The sequence below is a fragment of the Pinus tabuliformis genome, chromosome Q, assembly GCF_031772625.1.
Source record: "Pinus tabuliformis cultivar Carrire ecotype Pingquan chromosome Q, CPIR1, whole genome shotgun sequence".
In the NCBI taxonomy this organism is placed as follows: Eukaryota; Viridiplantae; Streptophyta; class Pinopsida; order Pinales; family Pinaceae; genus Pinus; species Pinus tabuliformis.
The window spans coordinates 137,289,045-137,311,894 of NC_142296.1; the positions used below are offsets into that span (position 1 = coordinate 137,289,045).

At 35.6% G+C, this 22,850-nt stretch overlaps 1 protein-coding gene across 1 annotated transcript; it reads left to right on the forward strand.

Annotated features, from left to right (window-relative positions):
• Positions 1-7,380: 7,380 nt before the first annotated feature.
• LOC149218634 (cysteine-rich receptor-like protein kinase 10) lies at positions 7,381-11,072 on the forward strand. The gene is made up of 6 exons (XM_089386603.1): positions 7,381-8,236; positions 8,352-8,491; positions 8,585-8,795; positions 8,877-9,111; positions 9,373-9,523; positions 10,737-11,072. Exons 1-6 carry the CDS (start codon positions 7,381-7,383, stop codon positions 11,070-11,072), a joined length of 1,929 nt encoding a protein of 642 aa, XP_089242729.1.
• The last annotated feature ends 11,778 nt before the right edge of the window (positions 11,073-22,850 follow it).

Below are 22,850 nucleotides of genomic sequence, written 5' to 3' on the forward strand. Positions count from 1 at the left end.
CTCATGAAAGTCTATACCTTCAACCTGAGAATACCCTTTTGCTACCAGTCTCGCCTTATACCTCTCGATACTACCATCAACTTTCCGTTTCAGCTTGAAGACCCATTTACATCCAACAACACTTCTCCCTTCAGGAAGCTCTACAAGATCCCAGGTATTGTTCTTGGCTAAGGAGTCCATTTCTTCTTCCATAGCCTTTTTCCATTTCTCGCTATCTGTATCATCTATCGCTTCCTGATAACAAGACGGTTCCCCATCTTCAGTAACCAAAGCAAAAGATGAAGCAGCAGAATCTTCATACCTTTTGGGAGTTTTCTTCGCCCTTGTAGACCTTCTCAGAGCGACTGGTTGCTGAACTGGTTCAGAAACTTGCTCTGGTTCAGAAGCTTCAACGGCTTCCTTTGTGTCTTCAACACCTTTGTCTCCAGAAGTCTCTCCTTCCTTTCGACTGTCACCGAAAGATCTAGCCTCCAACTGAACTCGTTGACTCGGCGATACCTGTTCCTGTTCAATTCTTTCAACATTTGATTTTAACAAAGAGGATTCATCAAATGTTACATCTCTACTGATAACTATCTTCCGCAATGTAGGATCCCACAACCTATATCCTTTCACTGCATAGTCATACCCAACAAAGACATAACATTTCGACTTTGGATCTAACTTTGAACGCTGATTTTTAGGAATAAGAGAATAAGCATCACAGCCAAATATCCTCAAATGAGAATAGTCACAAGACTGACCTGTCCAGACTTCTTCAGGAATTTTACAATCAATTGCTACTGAAGGTGATCTGTTAACCAAATAACAAGCAGTAGATACTGCTTCTGCCCACAACTCCTTTTGCAAGTTAGCATTGCTGATCATGCTTCTGGCTCTTTCCATAAGAGTCCGATTCATACGCTCAGCAACACCATTTTGCTGAGGAGTATAAACAGCAGTTTTGTGTCTAACAATGCCCTCATCCTTACAGTATTGTTCAAATTCAACAGAAGTGAACTCACCGCCATTATCAGTTCTTAGACATTTAATAGATTTGCCTATTCTTTTCTCTACCATTACTTTAAATTGTTTAAACACATTGAATACATCAGCTTTCCTTTTTAGCAGATAGACCCAAACTTTACGAGAATAATCATCAATGAACGTTACAAAATACAAAGCACCTCCATATGACATAACAGGGGAAGGCCCCCACACATCAGAATGAATGTAGTCTAAAACATCTTTACTATTATGATTACCAACTTTAAATCTCTGTTTACACTGCTTCCCATACACACAATGTTTACAGAAATCTAAATTCAAGGATTTCAGACCGGGAAGAGATTTACGTTTCATCAGTATGTGAAGACCTTTCTCGCTCATATGACCCAAACGCTGATGCCACAGACGAGTACCTGCTTCTTCCTTTTCCGACGCAACCGCTGCTTCACCGACCTGAGTACTTCCTTTTAACCTGTAAAGATTCCCGACCTTCTCTGCCTTCATAACCACAAGGGCACCTTTGAAGACTTTCAAAACGCCATTCTGACCTGTAAACTTATAACCATCTGAATCCAACACTCCCAAAGAGATTAAATTTTTCTTCAAATCAGGCACATGTCTAACACTAGTTAATGTCCTAACTGTGTTATCATACATCTTAATCCTGATATCTCCCATCCCAACAGTCTGACATGACATATTGTTACCCATAAACACAGAACTACCGTTTACATTTTCATACGAAGTAAACCAGTTTCTATGTGGGCACATATGATGCGAAGCACCAGAGTCTAACAGCCAGCTATCAAAACTATGAGAGACATTACATTCAGGTGAAGTTTCATCTATCGTACACAAATCTTCAGCAGATAAAACTTCGTCTACAATACCTGAATCAGCCTGATTCGCTTCGTTCTTCAGGTTTTGGGATTCCTTCCGTTTCCAACAGTCCTTCCTCAAGTGTCCAACTTTACCGCAGTTCCAACATTTTGCCTTACACTTTTTGCCCTTCGATTTCGACCTGGAAGACCCTCTTGGTTTGTCTCCTCTTTCCTTTGAGCGTCCTCTAGCGACCATGGCTTCTGATGTTGTTGTATCAGTGCTGGATTTCCTTCGTACCTCTTCAGACAGAAGAGCTCCCACGACTGATTCAAACTTCAAAGAATCAGCAGAGCTGAAGCTGATCGAGGTTACGAAGTGATCCCATGATTCAGGCAGAGAACACAGCAAGGTTATGGCTTTATCTTCTTCCTGTATTTTTACTTCCATATCTGTTAATTGACAAATTAGTGTATTAAAGACATTCAAATGTTCTGCAACGCTTGAACCTTCTTTCATTCGAAGACTGTATAATTGTCGTTTCAGATAAATTCTGTTAGTTAATGATTTTGTCATATAAAGGGTTTCAAGTTTTCCCCACAAACCTGACGCCGTAGTTTCTTCAACGATGTTGAAGAGAACTTCATCCGCTAGACATAGCCGGATGGTACTGAGAGCACGGGCATCCAAGTCCTCCCACTCTGTAGTAGTCATGGTTGTGGGTTTCTTAGTAACCCCATCCAATGCCTTGTGCAACCCTTGTTGCACAAGCAGATCCTTGACCTTCAGTTTCCAAAGAGCGAAATTGCTCTTTCCGGTGAATTTCTCCACCTCGAATCTTGCATTCGACATCTTGGCCATTTTTCCCTCCTTCCTAGGATTTCAGGCTATATAAAAAAAAATAACTTCCCCCTTGCAAACCCTTTTGTTTTTCGTGCAAATCCCTTGCAAACTTGTTCTTCTACAATATTTTTAAAAAACAACACTCTTCTCTGCTGAAAAAAAAAATTTCTGAACAACCTTTTCAATCTGTTGTTCTACAATACTGCTCTCTAAAAAAATTTCAACCTTTGCAATCTTCTGCTGTCTTAAAAAAAAATTTCTGTAAACCCCCTTTTTTTTCAATAATTTTATAAAACCACAACTTGAATTGATTTCAGAATTTAAAAGGAATACCCGGGTTTCACGCTGTCACAAATCCTCTGCATAAAGTTGCAGGCCCTCACGCAGGTCAATCCCGTGCAACGCAACACAAGTCAACAGGCCCTTACGCACAGCAGCAAGGAGGTTCTTCAGCTTCACGTCTCCGTCACGCAGGGTTTTGGACGCTACACAGCCCTCACGCACAGCAGCAAGGTTCTTCACGCAGGACGTTCTGGATTTTGGTCACTGGACAGCAGCAATCTGGATATTGGTCACTGGACAGCAGCAATCTACAATCTGGATTTTCACAGCAAAGGGCTCAGTAGGAGCACGCATCAGACAGCGCAGGTACTACGCTCAGCAGGAGCACGCATCTGATAGCAACAGCGCAGGTCCTTTTTTTTGCCTCCGGCGTTTTACACAGCAAATACGCTCAGATTTCAGCGTCTACAGCAAATATGCTCAACAGCAAACACCAGCGTTCTCCTCAGCAATACAGCAAATACGCTCAACAGCAAACACCAGCGTTTTCCTCAGCAAAGATCTGCACGCTTACACCCAACGTACCGCTCTGGAGCTCTGATACCACTTCTTGTTTTTAGAGCAGAGAAAGAAAGAACGAACATCAAGAATGAGAAAGAGAAGACCAAGAAAAAAATGAAACTGAAATGTATATCTGTGTATTCGATGATGATTTCATTACATGGTATTCAATATAACCTATGAACAGCTACCGTTACATATAACTAAACTAACCGTAACTAAAAACTAAATCGGTTACAAAACTGTTTGACCAAGTTCGTTGTCAAACCAACAATGGGTAGGGGAGACAGAGAGGGAGGTGTAAGAGAGAGGGGGAAGTGTGGGGAGATGGAGGGCAGAGTGAGAGAGAGTGATGGGTAGGGGAGAGAGAGGGGGAGGGAAGGGAGAGAGGGCACAGGATAAAGATGGATTTGGATGGGGAGAGAGAGGGAGGGAAGAACAGATACATAGAGTGTTGAAAAATGTGCAACAAGAAATGTTAAATTTAGAATGTGCTAAAAATAGACCTGCTAAAAATAGCATGTCTAAAAACAGCAGTTTGGCCAATGAGGTCATTGGTCACATTAGGTGAGAGGTGAAACTGTTAAAAATAGAAAGTTCTAAAAATAGTATTTATGGGTCCCTTCCTATTTATAGCAGCCCCTAGTCTATCTATAGGAAGTAAAATTAATTTTGGTCTTAGCAGCAGTTGGAAATATTAATTAATTAATTCAGTTAATTAGTTAAGGAAATTCGAATTTGAAGTCTTTGTGAGCATGCACATGAGTTGTCCCACTGATTGAGGAATTTATCCTTAATTTCCTCCACTGATTGAGGGAATAAGTATGAGTTCTATAATGAGAGAATCAGTTGACTTAGTTCTAACTAGTCAAGTCCAGTTAGATTATTTTAACAAGTTGTTAAAATAATAAAATATAGTTTGTTAATGCTTGCATGCATGTGACAACTATTATTTTAGATAAGAATTCACTCATGGATAATTGTTGCATGTCAGTTCTATCAGAGACCCAGTTGAGATCAGATGTGGCACAATGTACTATTAGATGCTTGACTATTTCTAGTAAGTAGTTTTTGCATGGTTGAGGAACTAGTGTCCTAAAGGATTGCGATCAGATGTGGCACAATGTACTATTAGATGCTTGACTATTTCTAGTAAGTAGTTTTTGCATGGTTGAGGAACTAGTGTCCTAAAGGATTGCGTAGTTGGACCATTGGTTGACTTGGCATGTTTGGAATTAATTGCATATGCTTTTGCTATTATTTCCCAAGCAAACTGCGCAAGGAAATAGGGATTGGACCATAGGTAAAGCCTTTATATATAGGGCTTGGTTGGTTCATGGGACATATCTTCATAGTTCATTGAGAACTAAATAGCTTGAGAGCTAATTCTTTTTGTATTGTGAAGAGGATTTCAACTTGATTGATAATACATAGTTGGGGTTTTATGCTGGTGCTTTCCCTAGGATATATCTTGTGTTATGCGTGATTATTTATCTTGATCAGTTATGCATGTTTCTACTTGATGTTGCTCATGAATTTGATTATGCTTCCGCTTAATGTTTTGAAGAAGTAGAACAAGTATTATGCTTTCGGACATTGCATATATTGGTTTGTTCTACAGGTGAAATTTCTACATAGAGGGATAGAGGTAGAGAGAGAGGAAGTGACAAGGTAGAGAAGGAAAGAGGATAAGAGGGAAGAGAGAGAGGGAGACATAGAGATGGAGGGGGAGAGAGGGGTGGAGAGAGAGAAGGAGAGAGGGAAGAAGATAGTGACAGAGATGGAGGGTAGAGAGAGAGATGGGTGGGGGAGAGAAAGGGAGAGAGAGCAAGGAAGAGGGAGAGGACTTAAGAGAGAGGAGAGAGGGAGGGAAGAGAGAAAGGGAGCGATGGATCTAGCCTAGATATGGTATGTGTATATAAAAACCAACCTAGATCCATCTTAACCCAGATCTATCAAGTGTGGAAAGGGATCAAATCTCTTCTCACTTTAAAAGAGGTTTGCATCTCACTAGATTTGATCCCTCTTGGGGCTTGATGATAGATCTGGGGTTAAGATGGATATAGGTTGGTAAGTAAACTTAACTCCTATGTAAACATTTGATCACAGTATGGTAATGTTTAACATTTTGACTCGATAAAAATAAAATAAAATAAAATAAATAAAACTAGTCTAGCTCCATCTTAACTATGGATCCACCAAGAGGGATCAAATCTCTTTTTACTTTAAAAGAAATGTGAAACTATATAAATTTGATAGATCTAGAGTTAATATGGATCTAGGTTGGTTTAATTATTAATTATAATTATAAATATAATTATTAAGCAAAACTCAACCCTTTTGAACCCCTACTCAGATTCATCATCCCCTACTAAGATTCATCATCAAGAAAATAATGAAAACGCGTTGATCAAAAAACTCATGTGATCTATGAGCAAGAGTTTTTCTTAATAATCATGAATTACATAAGCCTCCATTCTGAAGATAAATATAATTATTAATTTTATGTTTTTTATTTTATTATTATTTTTATTTTTATATTATGTTACTTAAGATGCACATCTCTACCATATTTTATTTTTATTTTTACAAAGTCAAAACTAGCATCCTAGCTAGAGAGCACCTCTCAGCCCAATAAAAAATAGTATTTTTATTAAAAAATAAAAAATATTATATTATATTTTAAAATAAAAATATTATAATTTAAAATATTATATTCAAAATGTGGAGTCCTCCTATGTTAAATTAACTATTTTAGGTTAGTTATTTAACATTTTCTCACTGTGTGATGGTAAAACCAATGTTGAATTTATTATAACAATTTTAATTAGGGTAACATTGACATTAGATTAAATTTGTTAAATGTTAAATTTGTTAAATATTAAATGTTAAACATTTAAGCTTGACATCTACCCCATATTGAACTTTAGAGCTTATGTGGGCTCAATAAAAACCATAAAATTAACAATTATAATTATAATTAATAATTAAACTCGCTTAGATCCATCTTTTAGATCCAGAATTAAGATGGATCTAGGCTAGTTAAAAAAAAGAAGGAAAAATAATAAAAAACTGATCTCGTGCTTCCATATTTATTTTCCATCATAGAAAAGATTTTGATTTACACTAGTGATTATTCAAAGTGGTTGAGTGAATATTAATTTATGTTCATTGGAGATAACTGTATTGATTGCATATTACAGAGGAAAGAAAAGTTTACTTTTTTGACAGTCAAATTTTTACATATTCTCAATGATATGGAGATGTGGTCCAATGGTTAGGTGGGAAGATTTGGTCCCCAAGAATGTGGTCCAATGATTAGATGGGAGATTTGGTCCCCACAAGTCATGTGGTCCAATCCCAAACAAAACTAAAACTATATGTAGCCAAAAACTTACCTAAACACGATTTCTTCCGTTGAAAACAAAAGATGCCCCGAAGTCAGTCCAACAAAAGTCGAAAAACACGATTTCATATATAGCCAAAAACTTACCTAAACACGATTTCTTTAGTTGAAAAAACAGATGCCTCGAAGTCAGTCCAACAAAAGTCGAAAAACACGATTTCATATATAGCCAAAAACTTACCTAAACACGATTTCTTCCGTTGAAAAAAAATAAAAAAGATGCCCCTGATGTCAGTCTAGCAAAAGTCGAAAATTGAACCGTTCAGAATAGAATCTACAAATCCATGGGAAACTTAAAACGCGGTCTATGCTTATGCTGATATCTGTGCAGAGTAATTTAAAGTTTTGGGGAGCACTAGTATTTGCAAATCCAGATCCTTGCACTTTAGGTTCTCCGTTCTTCATTGGCCATGGCAATCCTCCATGAGAGATTTTGTTGCTCGACTCTCCTCATCAGCCAAACAATTAAACTATTCTACGGAATGGCCATTTTTCTCTTGTTGATCATTACTCTCGAGTTGCAGATTTGCAAGGCACAACGGTCGTGCGGAAACGAGGTTCACTGGCAATATGTTTATATGTGCGGCGACAATAATTATAACTATACAGAAGGCAGTACGTTCGAGGGAAATCTGAATACAGTCATGAATAGTCTTATCAAAGACGCGTTACAAACAGGGTTTAACACATCTGTGTATGGCAAAAGTCCTGACCAAGTATATGGCCTCCTTCAATGTCGGGGAGACGCAACAGCCGAGCAGTGCTACAATTGTTCACAAGTGGCAAACACTACACTTCGACAAAACTGTGGGAATGCCCGCGGTGGTTTAATTTGGTTTACTTACTGCTTTTTACATTACGAGAATTATAATTTCATCGGACAATTGGATACTAATGATGCATGTTATACTTACATTGGGAATGTCACAAGCGCTAATGTCTATAATCAGGCTCTTGATGGACTATTCACCAAGTTGTTATCTGAAGCAACGTCTGGATCTACATTATATGCCTCTGGAACAACCAGAGACTCTTTGTCTCGAAAGATTTACGCTATGGTCCAGTGCACCAGAGATATATCTATTGATGACTGCTCATCATGTCTGACGGGACAAAAAACTTATATTTTTAGTGAAAGTCAAGGAGCTCAGTCCTTAACGGCAAGCTGCAGAGTTCGCTATGAAATCTATAGTTTCTTTAAGTCGATTTCGTCACCACCCCCTGCGGAAGCGCCCATAATTTTAGGTGTTGCTGGCGGCTTGCTTCTGTTGTTATTGGTATGCGTGTTAACAATAGGGAGGAGATTGATGTCTGTCATATTTCTAAATCCTTCCGAAGGTATTTGCATGAATTACTTATGAATACTAACGGTGCTTATGATTAGATCCGGGTTTAGATGGTATTCAATTATGCGGCACAGGTCATGACGAAGCTGTGTATTTTGGTTGTATAGGTCATGGGCAAGTCGAGGAAGACACAGCAATCGATGAGGATCGGCAAATTGTGTTTACCATGGAAGAATTGATAGCTGCTACGGAAAATTTTCATGATAATAATAAGCTTGGGGAAGGTGGATTTGGGGCGGTATACAAGGTAACAATGAATAAGAAAGCTTCTCCTAGTTTATAGAATAGTACTCTCCGGCTGCTCTCACCGCACCTTTGACATTTTGGCTGAATTTTTCAGGGAACTGCTGAAGATGGAAAAGAAATAGCTGTGAAAAAGCTGTCCTTAAAGTCTCTGCAAGGAAAGGAAGAATTTCTAAATGAAGTTAAACTTGTGGGCAAAATTCAACACAGAAATCTTGTGAACCTACTAGGCTGTTGCGCAGAGGGATCGGAAAGGTTGCTTGTTTATGAGTACTTACCGAATAAAAGCCTGGATAAAATCCTATTCGGTGAGTTATTTCGAGTTTATTTTAGTATGTTTAGTTGGGTCATGATAATTGATTAGTGTACTGCATTATCCATGGATACAGATCCAAACAAACGCAACCAGCTTGATTGGCAGAAACGCTACAACATAATAGTGGGAGTAGCTCGTGGGCTTCTCTATTTGCACGAGGATTCTCAACTGCGGATTATTCATCGGGATATAAAAGCAAGCAATATTTTGTTGGACGAAAATCTGAATCCCAAGATTGCAGATTTCGGCTTAGCAAGACTATTTTCTGAAGATTTGACTCACGTCAGCACAAGAGTTGCTGGAACTTAGTAAGATTTCAATCATCCTTACACTGTCAAAAACTATTTAGATTTACTTCTGTGTTGTCGACTTTAGGAGTATTGAAAGTACTGTAAATATTGCATTATGAAAATTTTACTTGCGCAGATTTACTTCTTCGTTATGTTCTAATTTTCCAGAATCCACGAAAACAATTTTTTCTTTGCAAATAGCTTTGACTTTATGGTTACTTCATTCTTACAATTTTACCACCACTATTTAATCTTTGACATTGTAATTGCGATATGTAGCGGGTATATGGCACCAGAATATGCTATGCATGGGCAATTATCTGTAAAAGCTGATGTTTATAGCTTTGGCGTTCTCCTCCTGGAACTTATTACAGGAAGAAAGAACGCCAATTTTAACCTGTCACCGGAAATGCAGTTGCTTCTAGCATGGGTGAGATACTCTTGTACTCTTCTCATTTTATTTCCAAATGAACAAATCCATTTTATTTACACCTATATATGTTTCAATATATTATATTTTTTTTAATATATATTTCAATATCAAATATAATATTACCTTTATAATATTGGCCATGAATAATGTCAATGTATTGGAACTGAAAAACTTTTTATATTATTCATTAGATTATGTATAAGAAAAGCGCTATTAAATCTAAATCTAAAGTGATATTAACGTATTAAAATTTAAAAACTTTAATAATCTTTTTACATTATTCATTAGATTATGTATAACAAGAACATATTAAATCTAAGTCTTTCATCAATTTTTAATGAAAATTCATGAACCTCAATTCGAATACAGACCAAGCCTATCCGGGTAATTATCTATTAAAATGAAATATTATTATTTTCTCGTTTTATTTATCGGTGAGCAATCTAGTAGGCCATGTTATTTAATTATCCTATAACCTTTCACCGAAGTATGATTTTAGGGCTTTAGATGTCGATATGAATTATCAATTTTTAGTTTAGAAGTTTTATTGTTATTTATTCTGTTATGAGTTATTTATTTTTTCAATTTTTTATTTCAATTTAAGGTGGATGAAGATTGGTTGATTTTATTTTTTTAATTGAGAGTTTTATTATTTTTCAAGGGAATATGTTCAGCATATGTTTTGTTTGAACAGTTGTAGTGTGTTACATAATTTGTTAGATTGCATTGACTTTTAATAAATTAAAAAAATTATATTCGTGCTACATAGCTCTCAGCCCACCAATTTACTAGGAATTTGAGATTATTCTAATTCTAATAAGTTTCTCATTATTATTTATAACATTTATTTAGATATAAGCAAATTTTGTTTAGCAAAATGGTCCACTACTTTTAATAAATTAAAAAAATCTAGAGATTTGAGATTATTTTAATTCTCATAAATGTTATAATATAATGAAGAATAATAATTTATCATTTTGGAATGTTATAATATGATGAAGAATAATAATTTATTATTTTGGAATTGTTTAATTTTTTTAATAAAAAATTTGAGAGATTTTAGTTTTTGTTTTCTAAATTATATTCCAATTTAAAAATATTTTTGAAATCTACCATTTAAATAATAATAAAATATAACTCAATTTAACATTACTTTTAACTTGGACGACACTAATAAGCACTGAGATGACAATCCCCTATGGTTATGCAGGCGTGGAGATTATACAAACGAGGAAATATTGTGGATATGATTGATCCAGCCATAATTGGAACGTGCAACGTGGAGGAAGCATTGAGATGCATTCATATTGGTCTTTTATGTACACAAGCTGACTCATCACTTCGTCCATCAATGTCTCGAATCAATTTGATGCTTTCATCTCATTCTGTAACATTACCGGATCCCACACAGCCTGCTTTTGTGACATCTCATGTTTCTGGGTCCACCAGTTCACGATCTGCTAACATCTCTTCTACGTCGCCTGCTTCGTTTCACGCTCCTCTCTCTAACGCCGATGCTTCCATTACACATTTGGTACCCAGGTAACGCGTGTTCTATTATGTTGTGACATTAAGTACGTGCGCTGAGAGACAGAAATTGCATAATGTGTAATCATATTTATTTACTTTGTTGTTCTGACACTGAATTTTAAAGTTCAAAACAATGCAAACTGGAACGGAATCATGGCTTTTTCACATTCTACGGCTACATGTAGATTTGAATTCAGAATTTTGTCCTATCCTTTGGTGTTATGAAAATATTGGATTGTTATCTTTCTGTATTTGTACTGTTTGGTATAATTTATTTTTTATATCACTAAGTAAATATTTTTAATTTACAATTATTATTATTACGATGACAATTATTAATTTGCAAATAAATTATTGTGGATTATTTATGATTTTTAATAAATTTGTAAAGCTAATATAATTATATTAATATAATTACATTAAGAAATGTGGTTACTATCTCCCTAACATAGCAGAAAAATCCAAACAATTCCCAAACAACAGTGTTGTCTTCTCATAAACTCTTCCTAACTAACATCACATGCCAGCACTTGATACACATTCATTCCTCACGCTGTCATAGGACTCCTTCTACTACAACTAGGGTCTATGGCTAGGGCTCCTTTAAGGCCTCTTCATGACACTGGATCTTGCTGCGTATAGAAGCTCCTCTAAACGGTGGAGAGATCTCCCTTTGTTATGGCTAAGGGCATCACTCTTTGATGTGTCTAAGGGTTGTCTCAACCCTTCCAAAACAGTGTATAGGATTAGGGCATGACTGTGTTTAGCTAGGTGTTGTGGCCACCAACAACCCCCCCCACTCCTTATTTAGTATTAGCAATAAGACTATGTAAGTGGGGACCCTTAGTCAAAAAATTCAAAAAATCAACTCATATATATTGCTCTTAAGAAGCATCGCATTGCGAAAAGAATGATAGGGTATTTTCTTATGATTCAAAATTGTAAAATGCGAGATCGCGATGTGAACTCCATCGCATCACATGCATTAAGAAAAGCTCACATTAGAAAACCTTAAGAAAACGCCGATATGCGAAAACACCGATTATGCGATATCGCATATCGCATCTCGCAAAATTGCATGAAAGACACATAACGATTTAACGATTAAGCGATCTGCGATTTTGCGATACTGCGATCCGCGATCTTGCGATAGCGCAATCAAGCAACCTTGCAATAGCACAGCATGACGAAATTGCGGTAATGTGATACAGCGAAATGCGATACTGCGATGCAGATCGCAGAAACATTCCATCGCAGATTTTCCTGGCTCAATATTCAAGAAAAAGTTTTCCATAAAAACTGGTTACGCGCTTTAATGATAATTAATGTATTATATGCCAGTTGTTAATAAAATATGGTTTTGTGTTGTTCAAAGAGCCAGTTCACGTCAGGTGGCGTGTTTTTGCATATTCTGCCATATTATTGGTGCACCTAAAGTTTAATCTGTAGGCATGGCCTTTAGCATGATCATTTTCAAGGTTGTGCACCCAAACTCTTACTCCTACTCCTAGTTTGTTAAGTGAACCATCAAATTCTAAGTGCCAAAGAATTTCATGTTCGTAATTGGTATCAGGAGTTTCAGGAATCTGTTTAATAGGGAGATCTGGTTTTTTACTTCCTTCTGGTTTCTCTTAGGTATATGATGTTTCATTGTTCTCAGAAATGCCCTGGATTTGAACACTAGACTTTTCATTTGTAATTTCTTTTGGTTCTGCTGCTAAAACTTCTAGTTCATTTAAAGAATCACTTCTAGCATTGTAAAGAATGAAAGAATCCATATCAGAGTGTACTGAGTAGATAGGCAAATTTTGGGGTTTCTCCTGACTACTTACCACATATTTCATTAAGGTTTCTCTATATAGTTTCTTAGGTTGACCAAACACTGAAATAGTAGCATAAGACATGTCCAGTTGTAGATATCCTTGAAGCTTTGCACCCCAAGATCTGGACAATAGCATGCCATACTTTGGTGGAATATCTGCCACTACTATGTCCATTAAGATTGTTTTGGAAGGATATTGAACTAGCAATACACACAAGGATTTCAAGCCAAAGGATAATCTTCTTTTCAAAAATGAGAAAATATAACTTGGCTAAAATGTTCTTGATCATAATCTTCCTATAGTTAGAGAGAATATTTTTATCCCCACTTTTAAAGATAAGCTCAATAAGGCTTTGCATCCAAGGCTTAGGGAGACCTTGTTTCACTACCAAATTGAGGAGTTTGTGTATATGATGGATGATGACAAAGCTTCACATTTTGAAAATTTTAGCTTGGTAGTCTTCAATATCCCTAGCTTTCCCATTAGCAAGTTTCTTAATCCTAAACTCAATATATTCCAAAGAAAAAATATCCTTATATATATGAGTGTTCAAGATAGTTCCCATGGTGTCAAGGGAATCTTCAAGATTCTTAAGATATATATCGTAGTTCTTTTAAGGGATCAAATTATTTTCTTTTGTTTTATAAACAAGAATTTTCTTCCAAAACATTATGGGCTCAACTTTCAAAAGGTGAAGAAGATGTTCTTGCCTCCTATTTATATAGGATATTTTCTTAATTTTTTGATAAGAGCTTTGCATATATTTACTTTTTCAAGCATTATGGTTTCGCTAGGACTATCCCTAATCACTCTTCTAGCAATTTTACAATAATTATCATACCAAGGGTTAGAAGAAATATTATTCTTCTTATAAGAAACCTTTGTAGAGAAATTGTTAATGGTAGTGGAAAAGGTTGTAGTAAAATTGTGGTAGATGTGATCAATTTTATCATTATATGTTAAGAAATATAAATCCCTATTTACATCCTTTACGAAAACATCCATTTTAATTTTTCCAAAACACATGTTCCTTTGAATTTCACAATTCTCTTGCATGTGGATGGTGTGTATGTCAAGGCTTAGAGTTAAGGTTACAAGTCTATGGTCAAAATCAGGCTCACGGTTATTTAGTAGGTAAAGGTTAAAAATATGGTTAAGGACATGGATATCAGATATTTCATAATACACACGAATGCCAAGCCCATGAATAAAACTCATATGGATGGAGGTTGGACACTTATTAATTCCATTACAAATTATCAAATCTTGGGAATTATAGAGCATGATTAGCTCGGTACCAAATAAGTTCTTTGTTATGTCTTCAAAATTTCTTTTGAATCTACTAGCTAAGTCAAAGTCCTCATCTAGCCAAAGGATGCAATTAGAGAATGCCTCTGGGTGCAATTAAAATACAAAAATAATAAAATCTAAGTAATATATATATATATATATATATATATATATATATATATATATAACAAGATTCTTAACCATGAATATTTATCCCCACTTATCATGGAGATTCTTAATCTATAAATAAGGTTTGTTACAATATCAATATCGTGAACCAATACCATGGCTTATGAATACCACATACCTAAAAAATCATAACTCATTTCATATGGCACTTGTTTATATGTAATTTGTTTATTTATGAATTTAATTAAAAAGAAAAAAGAAAAAAACATCACTGCTTTAAAAATAAATTAATTTTTAATTTGTGCATACTATAAAAAAATATTCTAAAATATTATTCCACCTAATATTTTTTTTGATAATTAAATAAAAATTTCAAATACCTTATTCTAAAATTAATATGCCGAATCGGATAAAAATGTCATTTTATTTTTATTGAATTGTGTTGATATTAATATGTCATATAACTTACATGTTAAGAAGAACATGTACTTATGTTTTCTTTTAAGTTATAATGAATGGTAGGCTACCTTGTAGGCATTACATGCATGATTGGGAGAGCATGTCATGTGTTACTCTTATCCATTTTCAATGAATGTGATGAAAATTAACACGGAGTGATTCATGGATGGAGATTTTTATAATATTAAAATGGAAATGGATGCTTATAATAGCTATTGGTTTTAGAAATTATATATGATTTGCTGTTTTATTACCACTGTATATATTTTGAGTATTTTGATCGGTAATACGGTATGAATTTATGAAATGTATTCTTGTTAAATTTTATTAAAATATTTTTAAATGTATTGTAATGTTTGTAGAATAATATATTGATAATTTTAAATAGCTTTTTTTAGAAAATGAGTATCTAAAGGTGGTATGTTTTTGTCATATTTGTTTTTACATAATTATTTGTTTGTTTATTTTTTTATTTGGTATTAGAACTTCATCTCATTTTTGGGTATTAGGAATAAGGTTTTGTTTTTTTCTAATCATGGTTTGAATGAGAGCTTGCATAGAAGAAATATTGTTTTTTGAAAAATGAAATATTTAATGGAATATTTGTGATGGAGGACATCCTCTACTATGAAAAACTAACAATAGGAACTACTGAAAAAAAAGGAAAGGAGCCTTATCAATCTTTTTTTGGTTGATTTAATGTTGAGAATACATTCTAGTGAAAATTTGGAAGAAGTTGGGGGACATGTACTATGCAAAATTCATAGTCAACAATCACCATCATCCTTCTTATATGCCATGAGAATGGGTGATGGTAATTCAATAGTCAAGTAATAGATTGGGTTTAATATTGGTGTGACCTAGTTTAACTTAATTGAATTCAAGATTAATAAGAAGGATCATTGCTTGACCCTCCTATTTTCTTTGTTAAATACATGAGACAACTTGGAAATGGTTGTTGGAAGCATCACAAATAAATAATTTCATAGGAGATGAGGTGGAAGGATTTTGAATCCTCCATGGATGCCCTTGTTGTTCAAGGAAGATGAAAGAAAAAGGAAATAAAAGGGAGAAGGGAAGATATAAATCTTGTGGGGGATCTAAGTCTCCTAGAAATTCCAAGGCAAGATGTTGGAATTGTGGCAAGGTCAATATTACATAAGAGACTACAAGGAAGAGAAAAATGGAGAAAGAAAGAAAAAGAATATGAATTTGATAATGGATCAAAAAAATTCTTAGGAGAATGGTGGAGCTGCCTTTGTTGTGGACTTAGGTACCCCTGCATGTCAGAATGTAGGGTTGATATATTATAGACCTTCCAACCACATGGCTACCCATCAAGAGTTGTTTCTACTATAGGAGAAATATGATAGTGGAAAGGTATACATTAGTAATTATTCTCATCTTATTATTATTGGTTGTGGTGGACTCTGGATCAAATCTAAAGTAAGAGTGAAGGGGATCAATAGATTTATGCACATTTTAGGTTCAACATGAAACTTATGTTTAGTAAATGCACTTAATGATGTGGATGTGCATGATATTTTTTCTAATGGATGGTGTAATATGGTCCTTGCTAAGGGTCATTACGAGGGCTCTCTATTTCAGCTTAATGCATGCCCCATTTACTATAATAGTTCTTCAATTCCTACAATGAATATATCTATAGAATTGCACTTTCATAAAAAAAACTAACATAAAAGAGGAGAGTTGAATCAACTCCCAAGGTCCATGCTTTCTTAGTAACCAAAGGAGCATGTGCTTTAGATAGAAAATTTCCTACAGATAAGACAATTTTATGGCATTAAAGATTGGACCATATAAGTGAGAAGAGCCTAGGAGCCTTGAAAAATAAAATTCTTGTTTGATCCAAAAAAAATTGTTAGTATTTACTTAAACAAAAATATTCATTGTAGGACTTTTAACTGACACTTATATTTTCATGTGAACATGAGAAAGAACATACATTGAACAATTTTTTCACCAATCTATCAACATAAACAAGAAGCAAACATAACACAAGATGTGATAATGAAGTTCATCTAGTGTGGACTACGTCTCTAGGCCCTGCTTCAATAGTGGGGGAGGCATATTTATTAATATTTGAAAAAAGCATCTGAGTACATGGAAAAATCTCTATCAACACAAGCATGGAACTCTCATCTCAGGTGGTAGTGTCTCTCCTACAAAGAGACGTTCTCCTACAAAGAACTCTCACTCACAGAGAATGATTCTCCTTTGATGAGACAAAAAAATGACTTCTCACAAAAGTGGCATAAAATGGACACTCTCACATAAGTGGCAATAGGTCCTCTTGAATTTGTTGGTCAGATTCAAATGATACTCATCACTATAATAATCATCTTGCAATTCTGAGACCAGTGACTATAAACATGATTACTTTTGGAAAAATTGTCAACATGGCCTTTTCTCAACACTGTACCACCTTGGCTTGCGTGAAAAGTCTAAGAGGATGAATTCCCTGCAATAGTTCAAATCTTGTTGCCTTCTTGTAGCATACAAATATCACCTACAACATACATTAATCTCTTTGGAAAATGAAAGTAAAATAGATGAAAAAAAGGAAGGAAGAGGAAGAAAGAAAACAGTGGGAGGAGGTAAAGAAGAAGGTAGGATTCTATGCACAGGAAGAGCAAACTATAGCAGAAGCATGGGATGTCATGGAGGCCACTAGAGAAATGAAGGACATGGATATAGATTGAGTTTCTCAAAGGATGAGCAACACTTTCGGTAGGGGGGTGATGATGAGTCTCATCATTGCGTAACTATATGGACCTTCATACACGTCCTAGCTCATTTAAATCAACTCTTCTCATAATTTCTTACATATTTTGATTATAAGTTTGCTTAATTAGATGAGTAAAAGTGAGATATTATGCCTAGTGGACTAATGTGCATTGATTGCAGGTTTTTGAGAGAAAATCATGTAAATTTTGGCTAATTAAGTGCAGAAACTCAATCAGGCAAGGAGGAGAGATTGTAGGAGATAGATCCTCCTCATTTACTCCTCACTCATTTGAATATTCCTCCATCAAATCACACTAGCTCAGAGTTACAAGCAAACATGTCATGAATATCAAAAGGCAGTCGAGCTAGTGACTATTAAAGAGCCATTTCGTCTTAAGTTTGGGAGTAGATCCTCCCTAGATTTAAGGAATTCGTTGGAGACTTTAGTGGTATAAATAAGGAGGCCTAGAGCCTCATTACGATTCTAATTTTTAATGTAAAAGCACTAAGAATTTTTTGAGTTCAAGACTTGTGGAAGACATTGTTATGTAATTTTCTGATTTGATAATGAGAATGAGCATTTCCTTGATCCAGCACTGAGTTGACTCAGAGGGTTGAAGCTCTTGGGTTAAGGCCCAACCCTAGAAGCAAGGGATCCTCTTCTTATATTTGTATTCTTAGTTGATTTCATAGATTGATGGTTGAATTGTCTTTACCATTAGTTCATTACATGTAGTTGTGGATTTGATTAGTTTGCTTCCATTTGTGCATTGCTTCACCAGTAGATTAGGAAGATAAAGGAATACCAAAAAGTTGTTAGTAGGTGGATTTGGCCTCACTCCTCCCTTTAGGGACCATGGTTTGAGGAAAGAACTCCTATGCAGCCGCAAAAAGACAGAATTATGATTTCTCATGGAATTTAGGGTTTTCTGTTCCTTAGGCCAACATTTTACTAGTTTTCAAGAATAGGATTTAATTACCATTTCTAATGTCTTCAGCCTTGCATTAGATCTCATAAAGGTTTCACATTATTTTGCAAGTTTTCCCATGCATAGGCAAGAGACATTATCCATCACATGTATCATTCTGCTATCATTCTGCAACACCATCTACCTACCCTAGCTACTTTAACCTAGCATTTTTTCCTTCTTTATTTGGGCGCACTTAGGCTGGCAAACCCTTATCAAATCTTCCTTTTCTTTTACATGGCAAGCCTACCTAAGTCTACACTTATTACATCCAAGGGCTCATATTAAACTGTTGAGCTCCTTTTTATTCACTACACCTATCTATTTATCTGCCAAGATTATACTGTTTGGTCAGATATTATTCTCTACTTCTACAACATGAAATTGAAAATATGAATTAGTCAAGCTTAAACTATTTGAATATTCATGAATTGTGGCATAAGTGACAAGCTGCACACAATTGTTTGTTACAGACAATGAAAAAGTAGTGGCATTTAGACTTACACACTTTCCTGGTCTATTTTTGTTTGGGGTTCATTTTTTCTCATTTTTTTCTCATTTTATTCTTTTCACATTTTGATTTTTCTTTTAGGGTATACCCTCTTTACATTTTTTTATTTTTTTTATTTTTTGACAATATGGAAAACCTTTACAACAAGGAAAGGTATGAACATATTCATAGCTCATCAAGTCAATCATGAAATATGACACCTATTGGTATAGGAGAATAACAAACTCAATTAGTGTGGTTCCGGGGGGCAAATCCAGTTTCATGGATCCACGAAAAAATCATCTTAGCCGAAGGGGTAGACGATGAAATTCTTTGATTCTACCCCTCCGGAGGTTAGAAGATAGATCCAACTATTAGAGTCGAAATAGTTTTGAGGGAGATCTTATTTCTATGATTCTGAAGTCTCTCAACATAGATGAAATTTGGATCTGGACCCATGATAGTTCAGGAAATGACGCTAACACTTTCTTCACTCTACGAATCTGCACCAACAGATTGACTTCCTCATAAGCATAGCTATAAGGGACAAAAAAGTTGACAACTATCAATTGTTTGCATGAAAGGAAGACATCAAAAGGATACTAAGGAATCTTCGCTTTAGCCTCGACAACATTGACACCAGACTAGCTAGAGTGGAGACTCTGTGTAGTCTCTACATTTTATACTGGATCAGTGGAGGAGAATGTGAAGGATCATGATGCTCCTTCAGTTGTAAATGAAGTTCCTATTGATGTGGCACCCCTGATTTTTACCTCTCCTCAACAAAATCTAATGCCTCCTTCACTGGCTCTCATCTTCGACTAGTCTCCTTTGATCGCTCTCATCTTGCAAAGGATGTGATGGCACTGGTATGGTTGGATACTTCTTGTTGTACTCTTAACCTTTATTTTCCTTAATCATAATGGCATCCTGACTCTCATTTTGGTTGCTATCCTGGAATGGTTCTTTTGTGGTTCCCTAGGAGCATCAATTTTGTAGTTCCTTGTATCTTTTTTGGAGTATAGTCATCCGGCATTTAAATCTTTATGGTATATATTGTGACTCCCATCTTTTTGAATAGCGCTAGGGAGTGTTTACATTTATTTTTTTTGGTTTCAGGTAAGGATATTGTAACTCTATTTTGTCTATAGTTCCTTCAATTTAATAACACAACTATGCCTTTGTGAAGGAAACACATGACTGCAGTCTAGTTTTGATCTTGGCTCTTGCACTACTTTCATTTTGGAAAATCAGGCCTTCTCTCATTTAGATCTCAATGCAATCTATTTTCATTATAATAGAAATAGTTTGCAGAAATTCACAAAAAAAAACATGAACATGATATAGTTTGATAGTTCTCAAAGAAAAGAGGATCTTGAATTTAGCTTGTAAAGCGTATTATAGTTATTTTGTAATAATTTTTATGTTACAGTATAAGAGTATATATATGTATGGATTAAAATTAAATTTTATTAAAAAATATAGTTTTATTGAAACTAGTTTTAACAAAATATTTAAAAAAGATTTTTTTAAATATTATTTAAGTAGTCAATTATTATAGTTTGATGGACCTCTCACACATGTTCAAGTTCAAGTTTTTTAGGTGGACATGTTTATGCTCTCGAGTAGAGTAACTATATAGCAATAAGTAAGGGTGATGGCCTCGTACTTGCAACCACACTTGTAAGCACACTTTGGACAGATAAGAGGGAGGATGTTGGACTTCCACCAACAACCTCACTCTACCCTAAGAGGGAGGATGATGGACTTGCACCAACAACCTTATTCTTGATTTTGTCTAAGATACTGATGGTGTGGTACCAACAACCTCACTCGACGCTGAGAGGGAGGACGATGGCACGTTACCAACAACTTCACTCTTACCTGGTCAGAGGGAGGTTGATGGCCTAGTAATAGCAACCTCACTCTTACATTTAGGGGAGAGAATCCAATCGCCTAGTACCAGCATACCCACTCTTCTAGTACCACCAAACTCTCTTGCCTCATTTCTTTCCCATCGTGTTCCCTAATACCCAAAAATTTCCTTGGAAAAAAATTACTATTAAAGTGCAATTAATTTTTAATGTTAAAAGTGAGATTTAAAATTTCTTATATTTTTTTTTCAAGCATAAGAAAGTAGGTCACCCAAAGGCATTTAACAAAACTGAAAATATTCCCATTACATACCATCAACAAGACAACCCAAAACCTAGAAAAATCTTATAAAAGTGAAGCTATGCCATCTGACTTGACCTCAATTTCCTTCCTGAAATAAGATTAAACCTTCTTTTCTTTTTTTTCTAAAGCAAGAGTATGACCTTCTATTTCATTAAAGATATACATAAATTACAACAATCCACAAGGATTTGTGGATCAAGGGAGGGTCTTGAACACCCAACCGAAAATAGGTAGAACACCCAACTTTCAAAATCAAAACAAGCTGTACAAGGCTGAACAAAATGAAACCGGAAGCAGAACCAAAACTAAGAACTAAGCCGAAGTCAAAAGTGAGAGTCCCATCGATTTGCGGGAATGTTGAACTGGCTTTGAATTAAGGACATCCACCCATTTTTTCTAATCTTCTAAAATAGAGGACAAGCGCATTTCCTGCCAACCAAGCAACCTAATCCTTTGATCTTCACCGTTGATCCAACAGTTCCAATCCAATGGCCGAGGACTATTTCACAACGGTAAGAAGCGTGACCCTTACCCAACTTGACCACCAACTAGCTCGATCATTCCCATCCGTCGATATGCTACGGATGATCCAACGGCTGACGATCATATCACACAACCAATGTCACCAAAAATTAGCGTGCAATGAGGGCGGTTTTCAAACTGACCCCACCACCACGTCTTGCAATCTGTATGTGATCGCTTCAAAATTAGAAAAACCGTTTTCCGCCTACGAGGCCTATGATCATCGGAAAACCATCCCCCACCTGGTATTCCGACCTCGGATGGAAACCTCATGGTATTGCGACCGTCGAGGTTGCTTTCTGATGTGTTTTTTCTTCCGGAGCTAAGGGAAGAAGAGACTCCCCCAAAACTACCCAACTTCTCAGAATCAGAGCCATCCGACTGGCTATAAAATGTATTTTCTAAATCACCTAGGATCCGTATCCATGGCTCTTCTTTGAAATACGACTCTATCTTCTTCTACCTACTCATGAAAAATCGTTTTTATCCTGCTCGGGGGCAGCTCTTTCCAGTTAAACACAATCCTGTTCTATGTGTTGATAAGACCTTGATTGGCTAGAAGATCTTCCATTTTATTCACCAACCTTCGAACATGTTTAAAACTGACTGTATGAAGGCTCTGGAGGTGAATCTGAATCCATTGAAAGCCCTGAATCAGCCTCCAGTTTTTTGAAACTTTTTCTGGCTTGGTTCCCTAGCTAATCCTTTTGACCGAGTTGATGATAAGCTCAAAATCAACCTCAACTATCACATTTTGTCGATTTTCTTGTTTTAGGAGATCTAAACATTTTTCCATAGCCATTAATTCCCCGATGTTATTGGTGGATTTTCCTAAATGACTTTGCTCTAACATCCACTAAGAGTACAGAAGTGCAACATCAATAGCAGGCATCAAATACAAACATCAACAAATATTGATCCATTCATTCACCAAAACCTCCTCTGAGGGTGCAAAAGTGCATGTTCTGAGGACAAGTTTTTGATCAATTTCTCGACCCTTCTCTAAATGCATGAGAAGGGTTTAAATACTACTAACTAAATAACTTAATTACACAGATTCAGGATACAGTTTAAATGACCGCCCTTTTTCTAAGCAAAAATAAAACAAATAGACACAAAAATAAGCAACATCAAGAATCATGCACTACACAAGGTGTTCATAAGATCCCCTTATTCAATTTTAGGCA